This window comes from Manis javanica, chromosome 16 (genome assembly GCF_040802235.1).
Source record: "Manis javanica isolate MJ-LG chromosome 16, MJ_LKY, whole genome shotgun sequence".
Lineage (NCBI taxonomy): Eukaryota > Metazoa > Chordata > Mammalia > Pholidota > Manidae > Manis > Manis javanica.
This window is the reverse complement of record NC_133171.1, coordinates 30,429,134-30,450,162: the sequence shown is the minus strand read 5'-3', so window position 1 is coordinate 30,450,162 and position 21,029 is coordinate 30,429,134. Positions and strand designations below refer to the sequence as shown.

Below are 21,029 nucleotides of genomic sequence, written 5' to 3'. Positions count from 1 at the left end.
GCTTTTTCCTGACCAGTCATCCTGTCCTTATTAATATGATCTGAATAGGGAATTTGCATTGACTGCTCCCCCTGCCGTGGGGATTCTTCACCCAGAGAGCAGCAGATTCCATTGCCTCACTCGAATCATTGCCCAAATACTGATTTTCTCAATGAGATTTCATTCACTATTCTACGTATGCTTGAATGAAGAGCCAAAATAAGGAGATCGAGGGGGGGAATACCGAACTGTTCCAGATGAGAATTTTTGGTGGTTTGAACAAGGGTATGAACTTGATAATGATAAAAGTGTTCATATCCATGATATATCCAAAGCCTATATTATAGGAGAACTTCCAGGATTTCCTGATGAACAAGAAGTGGGCTGAGATAGAGACAGAGAGATCAAAGTCTAGAGCACACAGACAGAAAAGCATGCTTATCCAGATACTGAAAAGCAGCCATTAACTTGGAATATATTAAGTTGGTGATGTCACATTGGACGTGTATGAAAGTAGGCTGAGCTTTAACTGATGGGATACCAAATTAAACAGGTTTGGTGTTTGCTGGTCAATAGACCATAGAAAAAGACAGATAAGGAGTTTGAGACGGACGTATTGGTGGGCTTGTTAAAAAGGGAAACAAGGACCAAGGCCAAGGGTGATGGACAGAGGAAAGTGAATGTAGTCAAGTAATTAGAGGTGCTGGTTAGTTGTAGAAAAACATTGCATGATTATGGTATTAGACACATGAATGAGCCTGACATACATGAAGCGATCAGAGTGGAAGCATTTAAATCAAAGTGTTGTAGGATGTGCAATTAGAGGTCATGGTAAATTATAACATATGCCCATGTCAAATGGACCAAAATCAGGAGGAGGAAGAAAAAAAATCATTGCTAAATAATTGTCAAAGGAGTTAAGTAACTAAGGTGGGGGCACTTCCAAGAGGGATACTGAAGTCTTCAAAAAACTGCAACAATGGTGGTTGAGAAAAAGATAAGCCAGATGCTAAAGCCTTTAGTGGGCGAGGGGCAGGAATTGAGAGAAGAGAAGATACTCGAAAAGGAGCCTTTGAAGGGAGAAACAGAGAGAGAGAGAGAATGGCATTACTGGTATCATATGCTAAAAATGGATAGGCTTTCAGGAGGAGGATGCAGAACGGTTCGGATACGGCCACAAGGCTATTTATATACCTCTTGCCAGCGGTACACAGGCTGTGGAAGAATGAACGGTAACTGCCCAATAAAAATACAGGTCCTCAGGTTTCAGTTAGAAAAAGAAAGGAAGGTATACAGAATAGATTGTGATATTGAAGAATTTGCTGCTGCTGAAATAAGATCCACAAGGCACAGCAGAAGTATATTAAAAAGTGTTGGAGGTTGCAAAGAGCATTACAGGACCAAGATTCACTTAAGCGGTTCTGCCCCAGAAGACTTAGGGGTCACATAGTGTTAAGTTAACCTTTATGTACAGAGGTCTGTACTACCTTTTGTCCTCATATTTTATTATTTATTATTACAGGGAAATTAATAGGTCCAGGACAAATGGAAGAAAGGTTATGTTGGTGTGAACATATGTTCTCAAAATGAATTAGGGGACCAGAATTGACAATGACTTCTGTCCACTCTAACAACCCTTGAAAATATAAAATTATATGGCTAGTAGCAGAAGCTCTTCTTGAATGAGGAACTATCAACAATGTCCTAGATATTTTAAATTGTAATATAGTTGATAATCAGCATATGAAATTATAAAACTATATTTACACTTTAACAATGATTTTCTATGTTAAATTTCAGAATGATTTATTCAAAAGAAAAGTTAGCCTTATACATATAGCTATTGATTTCAAGCAAAGAAAAATGTAGCAACCCAGATTGTGAGATAATTAACTCCAGGAGATTGAGGTTTCCTGTTAGTTGAGAGTTACTGAGTGACCCAGTGGAAGCATTCCATTGCTTAACAGACTCCTTATCGAAATGTTTGATTGCTATTTTAAAAGGCATTTTTCAAAATTAAAATGAAAATAACTTTATTATAGCAAAAGGAAATATGTTGACCTGTGCATTTCTGTAGATACAGTGTTCCATTTCAAAGTCACAGTGCATGATTGATTAGGTTTACCTGTGACATAAACTGATGGCCCTAACTCTACCCCTGGACTAATGAAATGCTGAAACTGAGTTGAGAAAAAAAAAGTATGTTAATACATTGATTTGACACATAAGCAGTACAAGCTGTTATTGCAACTCAGTGAGTAGGAATCAGGAAAAAAAAATAAGCTGAGAGAATAAAGTAGAACATTATCATTCCATGAAATATCTTAGAACCTGAGTAAGGTAAAAAAGACGTAGAAAGCAAAAAACGAGTATCATAACATTCTTGATTTTTTAAAGACATAGCATTTATATTTTTCTAATAGTATATGGTGTCTTTTACAAACAAATGACTTTCAATAAATACTTATTAAACAACTGATTTCCAGACTGGAAAAAACTGTCATAAGGAAAAGACATGAGCTGCTCCTATTTACATTTATTTCCTGATTAATGTCTCTTCATTTCATTCTGACTAATTCAGAATATGATCATCTTTACACACACGAAATATTAGAGTCATTGCATTCAGTAAATATTAGCATAGGTAAGTGTGTGCGTCTGTGTCCTTGTGTGTGCACTCTTGCATGCGTGTGAGATGGCAACGTTAGGAGTGTGGTACATGTTAGTTTTTAAAGCCTTTATCTCATTTTGTGGTACAAACATTTCCCATTCTAGTGCACAGTGGAGATAGGGATCCTGTATGTCAATGCATAATGCCCTTCTCTCCACTAACAATGCACCGCCAGCAGAGAGGTCATCAGGGACCCTGGAAAGCCTCGCTGGGGCTGTGGTCTGCAGTGCCCTGCACAGTTCGACTCCTATAAATGCCGTGGGGCCCAGGGAGAACCGCCACATTAGCACAGCCTTGGGAGAGCATTGACACCTGCGAGCCCATTTAGTCCCTTCCACTCATTTGCAAACCAAGTCTGAACAATATTTTCCCCACCATTCCATCAAACTGCTCTTTTCAAGGAAACCATTATCTCTGATTGTCCATTGCAAAGATCAATTTTACTTTCTTCTAATTAGATATATCTAGCCACATATTTTGAGCCAGTCTAGCATTATCTTAATATTCTTAAAATGTTTTTTAGTTTCTGTGATGATCCCCTATTTTTTTTCCATCTCAACTCACTGACTCCTACTTTCTAGCTTCATATTCCAATTCTTCAACTTGCTTAAATATAGGAGTGTCCACAGTCTCAGCACACAGACCACTCACTTTCCTACCTAGGCTCACTCTAAGCTCATCTCATTCAGTTTCCTGGCTTTAAGTACCATGTCCATGCTGCTAGTTTTCAAATGAACATGTGCAGCCCAGACATCTCTAAAATGGAAACCAACAGACCCGAATGCCTACCTCAGTATCTCCATTTGGCTATATCACGTGTCTCCACTAACATGTCCAAAAATGACTTCTTGATTTCTACCCCTCCCAACCATGCTTCTCCTCCTACAGATTTCTCTGCTTTATCATATTCTATTGCAACTTTTCAATGGAGTCAACAAACTTAGAGTTACAACCTTTGGTTTCTTTTCATCTCATATTTGACTCATATTTAGTCCTTTAGCAACACAGTGAATTCTCCTTAGAAATATATTCCAACTGTGATCCTTAATTACCATCATCACATATCACCTAGGTGGCAGTGCCAGTTCCCACCATCAATAGGCTACATTGTCACAGTAGCCACCCAGCTCTTCTTCCGGTTTCTTCCCATAGGATCACATATCCGTAGTGCAGTTTACGTAAGGGAGTCAGTGTGATTCTTTACCATAGTACCTACCTACTAGAATGTAAGTTTCTTGAAGGAAGGGCATTTTGTCAGGGTTTTTCTTTCTCTTCTGATGTAAAAGAGTTTCTATTACAGTAGGGAAGTTTCTAGAGAAACAGGTACTCAATAGTCATTAAATGAATGGATGAATGAGACATTTCATTTCACATCCAGAGTTAAGACCTTCCTCTCACTCAGTAACATCCAAAATACTAATTATAAACGAATTAAATAATGAATTACAGAAAGTATTTGGGAACTATTCGATGTGTTACACGGTAAGAGGTTCTATACGTACAGGAATGATTAAAACAGCCATTCTTTTGAATACCTTACAGCAGGATAGAGTTTCATAGTAAGTCAAAGGTATTGTCTATGATGTGGTCAACTATACTGTGGGAATATTGTTTGCTTTTCATAGGTGCTTAATAATGGGTGAACAACAATACCATGAATATGACTAAAAGTTAACCATTTAAAATATGTGATCAAATCATATCAGTGTTTATAAAGATTTTCAGAATATTTGAAACTTTTGAATGTTTTCAGTTGTAAATAACATAAACCCAGCTCATATAGACTAAACTGACAGAGGATTTATTGGCACAGATAATCAACTACTTCAGAGGTGGTCTTGGCTTCGTGCAGAGAAGGATTATGGTTCTGTCCCTTTTTAATGTTCTCTTTTTTAAGCCCTACACTTCCTTGTATTTTGGTTTTGTCTCCTTGCGAATCTCCTTATGACTGCAAGGCGGTCTGCGATAGCACAGCTATGCACTGCAAGACTCTCTTTTGATGTCATTGCAGGGTTTGCCTGTTTCTTTCTTCTTTAAAATCTCTAGCAGGAGGTTCAGTGTCACCGGAATGCACACTTCTTGCCAAATAGTTATTTATATTATCAAAGGATGAAATAGTTCCATATATACCTTGCCACATTTTATTTTCTCTGGTCAAACAACAAAAAGAAGTGAAAAAAAAAACCCTCTTCTTTCCCTTATGTAGACAGAGAGGAATAATGGTGAGAAGTGGGAGGAATTCTCTGGTTTCTGCTCTGCCATTTCTGGGTCACGTCCCGGTGGTGGAAATGGGCAAGTGTTTGCACACCACAACGGTCACTGTCAATGACCTCATTGCCTAGCCAATGCTGACTCTTGATTTTGGGCCGCTCTTCTGGTCCTGCACTTGTTAGCTTGGGGGTCCTTGTATATTCGAGAGCCATGAAACTCAGGGCTCAGCCTTCTGTGTTAAGGGTCACTTGCTGCTCCTGAGCGGATAGATCAAGGATTCTGCTTCTCAGGAGCCCACAGAAGGAAGACAGCCAATCCATTCAGTCTCTGAGTTCTTGTCCCCATTTCACACTGTTCAAAGATACTTTTCTCTCCTTATTGCCTTGGCAGAAACCTCTCTAATGTTGTATGACTTGCAACTCAGTCCCTTGATCTCCTGTATATGGCGTTGGGTACTGGCCAGTCTCCTCTAGATGCTTTCCTTCCACCTGTGTCCATCCTGCACTGTGCACTTGAGGATGCTGACCAGATGCTTCTGCCTGGTCCTACCGGGTCCTAGTAACTTAATAATTGGCTAACCTGATAGTATCAGTTTCTCTACTTGAACATATGGACTAGATCTAGATTTCTATGGTTAGATAAGAGAAGAACTGAAGGCAAATTACCTCCTTAAGAAAGAGAATAACACACTAGCTACAAGAATTTATTTGGTATTTAATTACCATAAGCAACCCAGTGTTAGGAAGGAGTTCATTTTTACCTGTTCCTATAAACTTGCATTTCCCTTAACACCTAGAAAACTCAACACTTCAGGTGTCTATGGACACTTGGCATAATAATGCTATTTCTAAGAGGACTAAGTAACAGAAGTGAAGCTTCAGAAGTAGCATTGATGGAAGCAGGTGGGACCCAAGTGGAATCTAGTAATTAATATCTTGGAGTCATCAGACAGTTGGAAGGCAACTTTCGTGATTTTCTGAAATCACTGGACAGTGTTTTGGTTGAGGGTGTCAATACTTTCACTAACAATTTGAAAGTAAAATGGAGTTAGTGAGATATAGCAATTACATGAAATAAAAGAAACTATTTAGAAAAGAACACTTAAAGAGTTTCTCTTAACACTCAAAAGAAAAATCAATCAAGGTTCTGCCAGGAAAAGGATGGTTCACTCAGAGTAATTTAGAAGAGTTGACCAAAAAGACTAAAGGTTATGAGTAAGAATAGTTAGGGGAAACCAAGAATGTATGATTAGTCATTCTGGGTGTAGAAACTGGGAATTGTTTCCCTTTGTGCTGATGGGGTAACTAAGAATGCAGTTAATAGAAACCAGGGAGAGGATGAATGCTAGAGTGCAGAACATTTTGATATGAACTATGAATCTATACAGTGAACATAGTTAATGCCAACCTATGAATTGGCAATGAGGGAGTGGGAGAAATAAGTACCTGACCTCTTTCTCCTTCACCTTCTACCTGCTGGTCACCATTATCACTGTTTTACTCTTCTGTCTCCATTTACTCCTTCCCAACCCCATAATTCTTCTCTCAGATTCAGAACAGAAGGGTAACAAGCTCCGGCGAGGCGTGTGGACACAGCAAGGGAACGGTAGGGGAGGGTTCTCTGCACTGACGCTGTGTAAACGGAGCTCACCTTCATCAGTGATTCTCAAAGCACAGTCTCCAGATCCATAGCATCCTCATCGCCGGAGAGCTTGTTAGAAACGCACATTTGCAACCTTCATCCCTGAGTCAATGAATTAGAAACTCCAGGGAACACCTGATTGTGTTTTAAACAGCCCGTCAGGAGATTCTAAGCAGCTAAACTGTAAGAATCACTGATCTAGAAACACATGCTTTCCCAGATGGCAGTGTGCGAATGAATGGTTCACTTAACCCGTATTTAAGTCAAAGGTCTTTTATTTTTCTTCTTTCCAGTCATTCCCTTAATCTCTTAAGAAAAGCAGACTTCAGGACTATTTTTTTGTCATTATTTCAACTTCATACTTCATTGATTTATATTAATTATATGTCTATTACTTCCTCTTAGGGTTAGAAATGCTTTTGACTCTCACTGGTCAGCTTGGCAGTTGGGAATCTAGGGATTAGAAATTCTGCTTTTGCATTTCAAATTTTTATCACACTTCTGATTTCTGAGGCTCAAGTGTTCACTCATTCAAATCTTGATATTCAAACTAGACAATGTGTTGTTTCTGCCTTGTTGAAGCAAATTTGTTTTTACTCTCCTCTCACTCGCCTTACATTTTACCCTCTGTTAATCAGGACTCCAACCAAATGTGGGAACAATGTTTTTCACTAAGTAGATTCAAGATGAGGGTAATGTATGCCAAGTTCTTAAAGAATGTGGGCAATCTCAACAACCAGAACACATATAGTGGCTCCTATTAATTTCATGAGTAAGTTTACTTCAAAGTTATTACAGTTAGCTTACCTACCTGACGTTATTTCACCCATTCTACGAAAATCTAACCTGACTTTATACAACATCCATCCTATCTAAAACATGCTTAACAAAGCATTCCATATTAGTCTCCATAATTTAAAAATAAATCTATTAGTTATAACAGGACAATCAGCGAAATTAATAACAATAACAATCCACAATCAGTAATGCCAGTTTTCCCCTTGATGATGAAATTTAAAACAAAGCCTAGACAACCAGAATAATGCTAATAGTAAGTGCCAACAAAAGTATCATACTTAATAAAAATAAAATAAAATGTATATGATATATATAACCATATTTATATAATAACATCCATATTTTAAAAAGTTGATCACTTTTCTAAATAGATTCACAAATATATTAGTGCTATAAGACTTGGAACTAGAAGTTATAAAGTAAGAAGTCCATATTTTTAAAAGGATAATAATTGTACTTATTAATAAATTAATATGTCAAATGCATACATAAATTTGATTGGATTGGTTACATCTTCCAAGATCTTGATAAAATGAAAAGGTTTCTATTCATTATGTTTTGAAAATGTCACATTTTAAAGGCTGAACATATTTTTTAAATCTTGCATTTAGATTCTTTTGAAAATACTATTCATTGTACATCTGTGATATGTATGTATATTCTAAGTTTCTTTTCAGTGTCTTTTAAGGCTTTCCTGTACCACAGCTTTCAAGCTTCTGCTGTTTACTGCCCTTCAGTGGTGCCCAACAGAACTTACTTTAAACGGTCAGATAAAAGTCAAGCAAGTGTAGAGTACAAATTTTACTTTTTAATGGTGTGTGCAAGTAACTATAAAGCTTCTTAAAATGGACTAAAATTATAGGCCCAGATAATTAGGTTACTTCTGTCATCTACAAATGGGTAATTTTTAGCAAATTCTTAGTTAAACAAAGGACTGTTTCCTGAAAGTTTGCCTAAAGTTACTAAAAAGTAGTATCAGTGAATTGAAGAAGTGATTACTCTATAATCTGAAAACATAATATTAACATTACATGCATATAGTAGAAACAATACTGTAGGTACTTATATTCATCTCTATCTAGAGCTTGAAATATTATTTAGGTAGCCTAAAAATCTCCATTATAGAACAAAATGCATTTTTATAACTGTAAGCCCAAATTATGCCTGTGGATTTCTTAAAAGTTTATTTGAAGCCAATACCACAACAATTAAACCCATAAAAACACATTTAAAAGTTTCTACATCAACTTGAAATACAACATCATATGCATGCCATTAAATGAAATTTAAACTTAGAACAGTGTTTCATTATTTCCACATGGCTTTAAAATTCATATATTTTCGTTTAAAAAATAGGAAATTAATTATACCTGCAATGATGATCTTTCTCATATTTCACACAGGAGGCATTACTCATGCAAGGAAATGTCTTGTGTGGTGTTTGAAGTCTCTTACAAAGATTGCGCATAAATATTGGTGAACAGAAGCACATGAGACCCTAGAAAAAATTAAATGTATTTTTTAGAGAAGTTTTTTTTATATTTCAAAGACAGTGAAAGGATTCATACCTGGGGTGGGGTGGGGGTTATTTTTATAAGCATGTAGAAGTTCTCTGTACAACATTGTGGAAGATTTTTTTTCCCCAAAATATCACAACAGTGTCTCCCGTTTCACAACTCTTCATCTATGTGACTTCAACACTCCCCTAGTGAAGAGTCACAACAGTCTCTTCCCCTCCCTCCCTCGAATGCGAGCAAGCATAGCTGCGGAGTGGAGAGATGCTCTGTGACTTTCAAGGCTCGGTTTAAAAGGCCATATGGTGTCTTTCTAATTATCTTGGGATGTTTGCTCTTAGAATCCAGCACCCATGCTGTGGGGAAGCCCTAAGCCATGGGGAAAAGTTATATTTAGGGTTCTGCCTAACAGATTCAGCTGAGGGCACACCAACTACCAGACATGTAAGGGAGCCTTTAAGATATGAATATGAATTTATATTATGAATTCAAATATGAATCCTTAGAAAATAAAAGATAATGATTTGTGGGAACTATTCAATTATGTCTTTGTGTTATTTATGTAAACGTTAAATTAAAAAAATAAAATGTAATAACATTCAATAAATAATAAAACAATAAGCAATAACTAAAAACAAAGGTTTACAAACTTACATTGTTCACAAGAGAGAATTCTGGAAGAGCAAAACATGAAATTGAAGATTATTTTTTAAATTGGGATTGCTTTTTAAAATGGGAAAAAGTGAAAATAAACAAACAAGGTAGCTTTTCTGATACTGTGTTTGAAAATTATGTTAATGAGAACTTTAATTATTTGTACTTTTCAAATAGTTTGGTAATGGTAAAACAATATTTTAAAACCACTCCCTTGCATGTTAGATTCAGACTTACATTTGGAATATCATTGCAGTCAGTATAATTCTGACATGGCATTGATGAACACTTATTGACTTTAGTTTCACAGCTTTGATTGAAAACTCCTTCTGGGTATTCACAGATGTAAGCAGAGCTTTTATTTTGCCAAATACCTTCTTTCCAACAAGACTGAGAAACACAATGTTCCATTGATTTCTCACAGGATGGACCTTAAAAGATTACACACAGAAACAAAGAAAGTGTGAAATAGGTATGCAGCTAAATTCACAGAACAGGTCTTTAGAGTTCATGGAATCTTTTTTTAACACAGATTTATCATGGTATAATTTACATATCATAGAATTGATCCACTGCAAATCTATGATTTAGTAACTTTTGCAAATGTGTAGAACTAGTTGACCAACAGCACTATCCAGTTTCAGCACCTTCCTGTTACCCAGAGAGGAGCTCTTCTATGGTCCCTCTGTGTTCTTAACTCCAGTCCTAGGCAGCCATTAATCTGTCCACACAGATTTGCTTTTTCTGGACATTTCATTTAAACGGAATGGCATGATATTTTGGGTCTTGTAATTGGCTTCTTTTTCATAGCATAAAGTTTTTGGGGATTTGTCATGTTGTATCATGCATCAATACTTTGTTACTTTTTTATTGCCAAAGAAGAATTTGCAATGTGTATTATTTTTTGTTTATTCATTCATTAGTTGGTAAACATTTGGGGTGTTTCCACTTTTGAACCTTTTTTAACGAGGTATAATTAACATACAACACATTAGTTTCAGGTGTACAACATAATGATTCTATGTACATCGAGGTAATCACTACAAGCTTCGTTAACATTCATTACCACACATTTTTTTCGTGTGATAAGAACTTTTAAGATCTACTCTCTTAGCAACTGTCTTTCATAAACAATGAATTCACACACGATTATTTGGGTGGAACACATTTTTGTATCACTGGGACAGATTCTTAGCAATGGAATTGCTAAGGTATATGGTGAATTTATGCGTGCCTTTTTAAGAAAGTGCCAAAGCGTTGTGCAAAGCGGCTGTGCCATTTCACATTCACACCCGCAATTCGTGAGATATCCTGTTTCTCCCCATTCTTACCAACATTTGATATTGCCTGTCTCATCATTGATATTTTAGTGGGTGTGAAATAGTGTCTCCTTGTGGTTTCAATTTACATTTCAATTAAACAAATGATTTTGAGTATCTTCTATTTATTCACCTCTATTATCTTTCCTAACAAAATTTCTATTCAAATATGTAGACTTCCGAAATTGTAATATTTTATTTTAAACAGCGTTTTCTTTGGAATATTCTGAATACAATTCCATTTTAGTATATGTGACTCGCAAAATATTTTTTCCTGTTTTTGCCTTGTCTTTTCACTTTCTCACTTAATGAGTTTTTGATAGGAAATATTGATTTAAGTCCAAGTTGTAAATGTTTTTATTTCATTAAGCCACATTTGTATTTTTTTCTTTTAAATATCATGCTTTTGGTGTCATATCCAACAACTTTTTGCCTAATCAGAACTCATAAATATTTTCTCTTATTTTTTACTAGAAGTTTTATAATTTTAGCTCATATTGAGGTCTCTGATTTGAGTTAATGATTTTTGTGTAGTGTGAGACAATGATGTAGTTTATTTCATATATGTATTATATATTATACATTTTATTTACTTATTTCATGTAGATATACAGTTGTCCCACCAAAATTTTTTTTAAAGACTCTCTTTTGTCCATTTACAGTATTAGCTTAATGAGTGGTGGGCAGTGAGGAAATGTGAAAGGCTGAAAAGATGATGATTCAGGTCAGAAAGTAACATTTGATTTAACTTGAAGGGATTCAGATGCATGTTTATTCGACAGTTATAGCAGAAGAAGTTGGAAAATACAGTAGAATGTTTCAGTTGCTATTTATTGCTTTGGGCAAGATGGTACATGAAATAGATACACTCCAGGTTATCTTAAACACAAAGAATGGACATCTTAGAAATATTTGGGACCTATGTTAGGAATAAAGAAGAAATATGACTATTTATGGGTATAGATTCATGTTGTCTAGAATATATTATTTCTGTTTCTATTTCTTCATTTTATTAAAGTGTATAAGTCACTAAGTGAAAATAAACCACTTTGTATCAAAATACACAGCATTAAAAACACCTGTTTAAAATATAAAGACGAGAGTGTAAATGAAAATATAAGTGATGCATCTTTCCATTTTACATGTATTAAATACTAAGGCACATTTCACTGCAAGCTGATGATGAATTTGAATAGATTGCTACATCTTGTTTTGTTACACTTTTTATGGGCAGCCACACAAAGCAAAAATAAATCATGCAAAACCTTCAGGGAAGCATAACAAAAAATCTTTAAAAACCATAGCCTATTTAGCAGGAACAATTTAGCAACCTGAATTTTAACATAATAATTTAAATAGCCTAAGAAATGTTATCATAGAGAAAGAAAATACAGTCAGCATCAATAGTGCGGATCTTTCAAAGTCTTTTAAAATAACAGACTTGTGAGTTTCATTTCAATAAAATTCAAATATAAAACTTACAATTCAATCCTAGTGAAAAAGTAATAAACACAAATGAAAATGCAAACTTTGAAGACAACACAGTTACAATTTTTATGCAATTAACCAGAGATACTCATTTTTGAAAGTGTGGTGCAGAAACAACAATGACTCCTTTGTGACTGATATGCACGTGGGCATCTAATATATCAAAGTGTTTTTCAGTTCATCATGTATATTGTGCTTTTTAACTTACCATTTTAAAAATGAAATTAAAAATGACATGTGCACATATTTTGTATTTGCTCTGCACAAATATTTTATATCTCCTATGGCAAGTGGTTATTTTTCTTGATTGAAGTGAACCTTACAAAGGAACATTGGAGTAACAAGGAGAAAGATAACAATTTCCTGCTCTTAGATTTTAAAAATGCAACCAATTACTATAGCTATTAAGAAAATTAGTGCTAGTGCACAGAAAGCAGTGGTCTATTTGGAACTAAAATTATAATTTATTTGTCACGGAGAAAATTTTTATCTGTAAATTATTAACTTAAAATGGCAATGAACCTGTTAGGAGTTTAAAATGTTTAGTCACAAATAACCAAAAGGTGCTAGAGAAACTAGTATAATGATGTTTTTCCAGGAGGAGAAAATGAGGGGAATGCAGAAACTGGGTCATATTTGTATCACTAGGTTATTTGCACCAAATCTTTATAACATTTGAAAATAATTCATAATGTGTGTGATATGGGATTTGAACAACATTGAGTTATAGAAATGTAGTTTTACTGATCAGTCTTTAGTTTTCCTAAAGATTCCTAAAGTGACCCACTGTTACAAGTTTGACTGAACTTGAACCTTATATCCTCTTTGATTGTGTGTTTGCTTTGCTGACCTATATCCTCAATAATTTCTTTGTATTATTTGGTAGGTCACAATCTTTCTGATTTTTCACATGCTTAGGATGTTATTTATTTGGCTTTCATGCTTGAATGCAAATTTAGTGGTGTATAAAATAAAACAACATAATTTGGGTTTAGAGCTCAGTAAATACTGGATGAGAGATGTAACAAGGTTTACTCTACACCTTGTATGATTGATAAGGAAGTTTGATTCTAATCTAATTTTTTTTTGTAAACTGTCTGTTATTTTGTTATTATCTGACCTTGGTTAATTGGTTGAGCCCTTCTAGAATTTCTTAGGAATTTTAACATTTTCGCCGACATCTGTTTTAGAGTGTTTTCTCATTGTTATCATTCCCGCTTAATACTCTCTTGACCCTTTCAATCTACTCAAGTCTTTCTTCAGGTTTTTTTTTTTTTACTATACTATATTTTATTAGTTTCACCCCTCCATCCTCTTATTGCTTCCTTCTAGAATTTCTATTATATAAAGACTGGCACTTCCTCAACTACCTTTTCTGAGGCAAGTTGTCTCTTTTTTATTCCATGCTTACAGCATTTGCTTTATCTTCTGTGAGAAGCCCTCTACTACATGTTTCGACAATCTAATTATTATACGTCCTATTTTTCAGGCTGTATATATATTCTGAAATTAGTGATCATGGATTTAATTTCTAAAAAATCTGAAATTTGTAATTGCCACAGTGTCATTTTGGATGTACCTAAAAGTATTGAAATTTTTTCCTTAATTAGATCAGTCCTCTCTTGAATTTAGTCCTGATTTTGTTGGATTTAGAACTTCTCTTCTAAGTGTTAGTAAACGTAGATTCCTATATAGGATTTCACTTTTCTGGTTATAAGCGACGCATACAAGGTACAGCTAGGTGGATACACTGACACCTGATCTCAGGATAGGATATCCTTTTGGCGGCAGGGAAATTATGATTAGTATTGATATTGTTTGCGCTGACTTTGGGGTTTTGCTTTGTCAGGATGCTCACTTCTGAAAGCTATTCCTCACTTTCTTTTTTAGGTCTTTCTTTTTCTCCTTTAAATTCTCCTTGCATAGGATTTGCATATCTGTATTTTCTCCGATTTTTTTTTCTATCTTTCTTACTCTCACTGAAACCCTTTCTAAAGTAGTTATCCCAACTGAACCTACTAGAGTTTTTAAATTAATTTTTCCTAAAGGTTGTCAAGTGACCCATTGTTACAAGTTTTACTGAACTAGAGACCTCACCAAGATTTCAAAATAGGAAAAACTGTACTTTCTACTTACAAAGTAATTTGTAGTGCATGTTTTTAAGCTGTGTTTTTCTCTATCTTGGCTTTTTAATCTACCAAATACAATGGCTCTTCTATTTTCTCAGAATTTCTGAAAAAAAAAAAGTCTACATTTAATGCTCCAGCAACATCATGATTATTCATTTTTAATGGAATGTTTTGTGGAAAGTAATATAAACACATATGTTTAGAATCCCAGATTAATCAGGTATTAAAAACTTCTCTTACTTAAAAAAACATTCTTCCCCAAAGATATAAAGTAAGTAAAACAATCCTCTGATTGATTAATTTAGATTAATATAAGGCAAGGTTTATATTTTGCATTACTGCTCAGTCAGCCACTTAAATATTGAATGAATGAATAAATTAATATCACATCTGAACCTAATGTCACTAAATTTCATGTTTAAATTACTGAGATCCTCTCACTGATTTAAGGTAAAATTGAAAGGCAAATTCCTTCAAGAATATGTTTCATTAACTGGTTAGGTTATAGACCTATGAAACAAACATTTATCAATATTTTTGAAATGTCACCTGTGTACTAAAATGTGTCCTGTGCTGCACAGAGTAAATGAAAATACAAATGCAATCTTAATCATTTATGAAAGTAAAGGCTTAATGAGACTCAAAGTTATTTCTGTAAGTCAAAGATTGCAATGCTTTACATTTTACTATTTGTTGTTTCTGAATTCTATTTTCACTGCTTTCCAGATTAAGTTTTGGTTTATACAGCTGAGTATAAAATATATATCATTTGAAAGGAGACATCCTTTATTACAGGCTAAAATTCTGGAAAAATTCAAAGTAATTTTGCAAATTTTTGTAGTCACTGATATAAAGGCTAAGAAGTAGAAAAGAAAGGACAGATTAAATTCTTGATTCAAATGGAAAGCTATATAAAGACTACATGGGATCTCTAGCATCTCTTACAATGGCTTGTAAGTCTATAATTACCCTTTGTAAAGAGATTAATTAAATATTTTCACAGTGACTATGGCATTTTATTTAAAAATGAATTATCAACAAGAATACAGGAAGAGTCTATAGCAAACAAACAACTCTTAATGTAATTGGCCACATTAGCAGATAAATGAAACAAAATCATAGGATCATCTTATGCAATGCAGGAAAAACTATATAATAAAATGCCTCATACTCTGAATTTAAAATGCCAGAACATCAGGAATGAAAGAGGAATTCGTAAACCTGATAATGGTTATTTACTAACGACCAACAACACACATCCCTTTTAATGGTGAAGCATTGCAAACGTTTTCTTTACAGATCGGGAACAAGAGAAGCCAGCAATCACTGCGTCTATTCAACAGAGCACTAAAGGACTGAGTCAGAACAGTGTGGTGAGAAGAAAAGAAAAGAAAGGAACAAATGATGTTATGATTGTCTATTCAGTACTTCCCAGCATTTTCCATCTCAGGGAATACAAAGAAAATGCTACGAAAATCACATCAGTGCCCTGCCACAATTGTAACCCATTCGTGACAAAGCAGTGCTCTCCTGCAACTGGGTGGGAAGCCCTGTCCCATGTAGGGAATCCAGGGAATGAAAGGCCATTTTTTGGAAGAAAGTATTCATCAATCTTGCTGGACAAAATATCAGTATACAAAACATATGGATTTCCTCTGTAACGTTAATAATAACAGTTTGAGAAAAAGATGTTCAAGACAGTAATCATAAATGATATGAAGGAGGTAATTACAAATCTTTCCTACAAATAAAGAAGTATTGTTTAAATATATGTAGAAAGAGATTGAAAGCCTTCTCCCAAAAATCATTCTACAAATTCTAATCAAATTTCTAATCACATCCTACAACTTGATACACAAAGGCAGAGTCAAGAACAGCCAAGACAACTTTGTGTCAAAGAAGAAGAGAGGTAGATCTTATGAGATATTTAGAGTTACAAAGTTAATGATTCTACAGAAATTAAGAAAGTATGGTGTTCTGGTGTAACACTGGCTAAAAATATCAATGGCAGAATAGAAAGCCCAACTTAATGTAATACTTGTGTTTCCCATTTTCTATTGTTTAGCTATACTATGTTAGAAAACTTTGAGGACGGTTTTACTCAATTTATACAACCCTGCTGTTTTACTGAAGTAGTATTTAATAGGAAATTTGTTTCAAAATAATACATTAATGTCCCAACAACTGCAGTTATGAATGTACTGAGTGTCAGAAATTAATTACAAGGCTAAAGAGAAGGAAGCATACATTAATGCTATATAATGGTGGTACGGGCTTTAAGATCTTGTGTTAGGATACTTCTGAATGCATGAATGAACAAGAATGCTTAGACGGTAGCTGAAAAATATAAGAGGATATTATAATTTGTTTAGTATGTCATTTTACATGTAATTCAGTATATTTGATCTTTATTCCTATAAATACAACAGGAAATAAGGGAAAAAGAAGATCAATTTACATTAGTTATGATATTTAAGCATAAATACTTTCTACATACCTAATTATCTCCTTCATATCATTTATAATTACTTTCTAAAGAATAATTTATTCACATACTACTATAATTTAAAGATTAAAGACAACGTCATCTATGCTTCTATAAGAACTGCATAAGATAATACAACTTTGGGGAGGAGCCAAGATGGCGGTGTGAGTAGAGCAGCGGAAATCTCCTCCCAAAACCACATATATTTTTAAAAATGCAACAAATACAACCTTCCCTAAAAGACATACCAGGAGACACAGGACAGCAGCCAGACCACATCCACACCCACGAGAACTCAGCGCCTGGCGAAGGGGGTAAGATACAAGCCCTGGCCTGGCGGAACCCGAGGCCCCTCCCCCCAGCTCCCGGCGGGAGGAGAGGAGTCAGAGCCGGAGGAGGAGGGAGCCCAGGACTGCTGAACAGCCAGCCCCAGCCATCCTGACCAGAGTGCAGACACAGTGCATGTGCGGAGCCCTGGATACTAGGGAAACAGGGCGGCAGGACTGGTGAGCGGGACCCTGCAGCCGGTGCCCCAGGGACAAAGAAAACTGAGTGCCTTTTGAAAGACTTAAAGGGACAGGTACCCGACAGCTGGACGGAAACATCCCGTAACACTTAGCCCAGCAGCTGGGAATCCCGAGGAACTCAGGGCACCAAAAGCCCCTATACAGCAGGGCCGCTTGGAGGCCCCTCACGGAGATAAAAATCCTCCTGGCCTTCCCCTCCAACACGGCTCTGCCATAACGGATCAGCAGCCAGAGGCAAGCCACGCCCACAGCAGCAGCAGAGCTAAATAAACTCCATAGCAGCCGGGCAGGAAGCAGAAGCCCTGTCTGTGCGCAGCTGCCCAGCGCAAGCCACTAGAGGTCGCTGCTCTCCCAGGACAGGAAGGCCACAAACGAAGAAGAAGGGAAATTCTCCAGCCATCACTTGTGCCAGCTCCGCTAACCATCTCTATCGCCATGAAAAGGTAGAATCTAAGACAGACAAAAATCACAGAGAAAACATCTGAGGAGATAGACCTAACCAGTCTTCCTGAAAAATAATACAAAATAAAAATCATAAACATGCTGACAGAGATGCAGAGAAATATACAAGAGCTAAAGGATGATGTCCAGAGGGAGATTACAGAAGTGAAACAATCTCTGGAAGGATTTATAAGCAGAATGGATAAGACGCAAGAGGCCATTGATGGAATAGAAACCAGAGAACAGGAACGCATAGAAGCTGATGTAGAGAGAGATAAAAGGCTCTCCAGGAATGAAACAATATAAAGAGAACTGTGTGACCAATCCCAAAGGAACAATATCCACAATATAGGAGTACCAGAAGAAGAAGAAGAGAGAAAAAGGGATAGAAAGTGTCTTTGAAGAAATAATTGCTGAGAACTTCCCCAAACTGGGGGAGGAAATAGTTGCTCAGACTACAGAAGTACACAGAATGCCCAAAAGAAAGGACCCAAAGAAGACAACACCAAGACACATAATAATTAAAATGGCAAAGATCAAGGACAAGGATAGAGTATTAAAGGCAGCCAGAGAGAGAAAAAAGGTCACCTATAAAGGAAAACCCATCAGGCTATCATCAGACTTCTCAACAGAAACCTTACAGGCCAGAAGAGAATGGCATGATATATTTAATGCAATGAAATAGAAGGGCCTTGAACCAAGGATACTGAATCCAGCACGATTATCATTTAAATATGAAGGAGGGATTAAACAATTCCCAGACAAGCAAAAGTTGAGGGAATTTGCATTCCACAAACCACCTCTGGTATTTTAGAGGGAATGCTCTAGATGGGAGCACTCCTAAAAAGAGCACAGAACAAAACACCCAACATATGGAGAATGGAGGAGGAGGAATAAAAAGAGAGATAAATAATTAACAGTCTGCATTCATAATAGCTCGATAAGTGCATTAAGTTAGACAGTAAGATAGTAAAGAAGCTAACCTTGAACCTTTTGGTAAGCACAAAACTAAAGCCTGCAATGGTGATAAGTACATATCTTTCAATAATCACCCTAAATGTAAATGGACTGAATGCACCAATCAAAAGACACAGAGTAATAGAATGGATAAAAAAGCAAGACCCATCTATATGCTGCTTACGAGAGACTCACCTCAAACCCAAAGACATGTACAGATTAAAAGTAAAGGGATGGAAAAAGATATTTCATGCAAACAATAGGGAGAAAAAAGCAGGTGTTGCAATACTAGTATCAGACAAAACAGACTTCAAAACAAAGAAAGTAACAAGAGATAAAGAAGTACACTACATAATGATAAAGGGCTCAGTCCAACAAGAGGATATAACCATTATAAACATATATGCACCCAATACAGTAACACCAATATATGTGAAACAAATGCTAACAGAACTAAAGGAGGAAATAGAATGCAATGCATTCATTTTGGGAGACTTTAAGACACCACTCACTCCAAAGGACAGATCCACCAGATAGAAAATAAGTAAGGCCACAGAGGCACTGAACAACACACTAGAACAGATGGACCTAATAGACAGAGTATTAAAGGCAGTATTAAATCTATAGAACTCTACATCCAAAAGCAACAGGATACACATTCTTCTCAAGTGCACATGGAACATTTTCCAGAATAGACCACATACTAGGCCACAAAAAGAGCCTCAGTAAATTCCAAAAGATTGAAATCCTACCAACCAACTTTTCAGACCACAAAGGTATAAAACTAGAAATAAATAGTACAAAGAAAGCAAAAAGGCCAACAAACACATGGAGACTTAACAACATGCTCATAAATAATCAATGGATCAATGACCAAATTAAAATGGAGATCCAGCAATATATGGAAACAAATGACAACAACAACACAAAGCCCCAACTTCTGTGGGATGCAGCAAAAGCAGTCTTAAGAGGAAAGTATATAGCAATCCAGGCATATATAAAGCAGGAAGAACAATTCCAAATGAATAGTCTAATGTCACAATTATCGAAATTGGAAAAAGAAGAACAAATGAGGCCTAAGGTCAGCAGAAGGAGGAACATAATAAAGATCAGAGAAGATATAAATATGAGAAAAACAAAAAAAAAGAAAAAATCAATGAAACCAAGAGCTGGTTCTTCGAGAAAATAAACAAAATAGATAAGCCTCTAGCCAGACTTATTAAGAGGAAAAGAGAGTCAACACAAATAATGGAATCAGAAATGAGAAAAGAAAAATCACGACGGACCCCATAGAAATACAAAGAATTATTAGAGAGTACTATGAAAATCTATATGCTAACAAGGTGGGAAACCTAGGAGAAATGGACAACTTCCTAGAAAAATGCAACCTTCCAAGACTGACCAAGGAAGAAACAGAAAATCTAAACAGACCAATTAGCATCACGAAATTGAAGCGGTAATCAAAAAACTACCCAAGAACAAAATCCATGGGCCAGATGGATTTACTTCGGAATTTTATCAGACATACAGAGAAGACATAATACCCATTCTACTTAAAGTTTTCCAAAAAATAGAAGAGGAGGGAATACTCCCAAACTCATTCTATGAAACCAACATCATCCTAATACCAAAACCAGTCAAAGACCCACCAAAAAAGAAACTACAGACCAATATCCCTGATGAACGTAGATGCAAAAATACTCAACAAAATATTAGCAAACCGAATTCAAAAATACATCAAGAGGATCATACACCATGACCAAGTGGGATTCATCCCAGGGATGCAAGGATGGTACAACATTTGAAAATCCATCAACATCATCCACCACATCAAAAAAAAAGGACAAAAACCACATGATCATCTCCATAGATGCTGAAAAAGCATTTGACAAAATTCAACACCCATTCATGATAAAAACTCTCAACAAAATGGGCATAGAGGGCAAGTGCCTCAACATAATAAAGGTCATATATGATAAACCAACAGCTAACATCATACTGAACAGTAAGAGGCTGAAAGCTTTTCCTCTGAGATCAGGAGCAAGACAGGGATGCCCACTCTCTGCATTGTTATTCAACATAGTACTGGAGGTCCTAGCCACGGCAATCAGACAAAACAAAGAAATACAAGGAATCCAGATTGGTAAAGAAGAAGTCAAACTGTCACTATTTGCAGATGACATGATATTGTACATAAAAACCCTAAAGACTCCAC

General features: G+C 35.7%; 1 protein-coding gene across 1 annotated transcript in view; it reads right to left on the bottom strand.

Moving 5' to 3' along the window:
- Window positions 1–21,029, bottom strand: part of EYS (eyes shut homolog) — a 1,533,253-nt gene that overhangs the window by 1,268,556 nt on the left and 243,668 nt on the right. Inside the window, 2 exon segments of the mRNA XM_073224289.1 lie at window positions 8,671–8,798; window positions 9,706–9,899. Coding sequence (XP_073080390.1) covers window positions 8,671–8,798; window positions 9,706–9,899 — 322 coding nt within the window.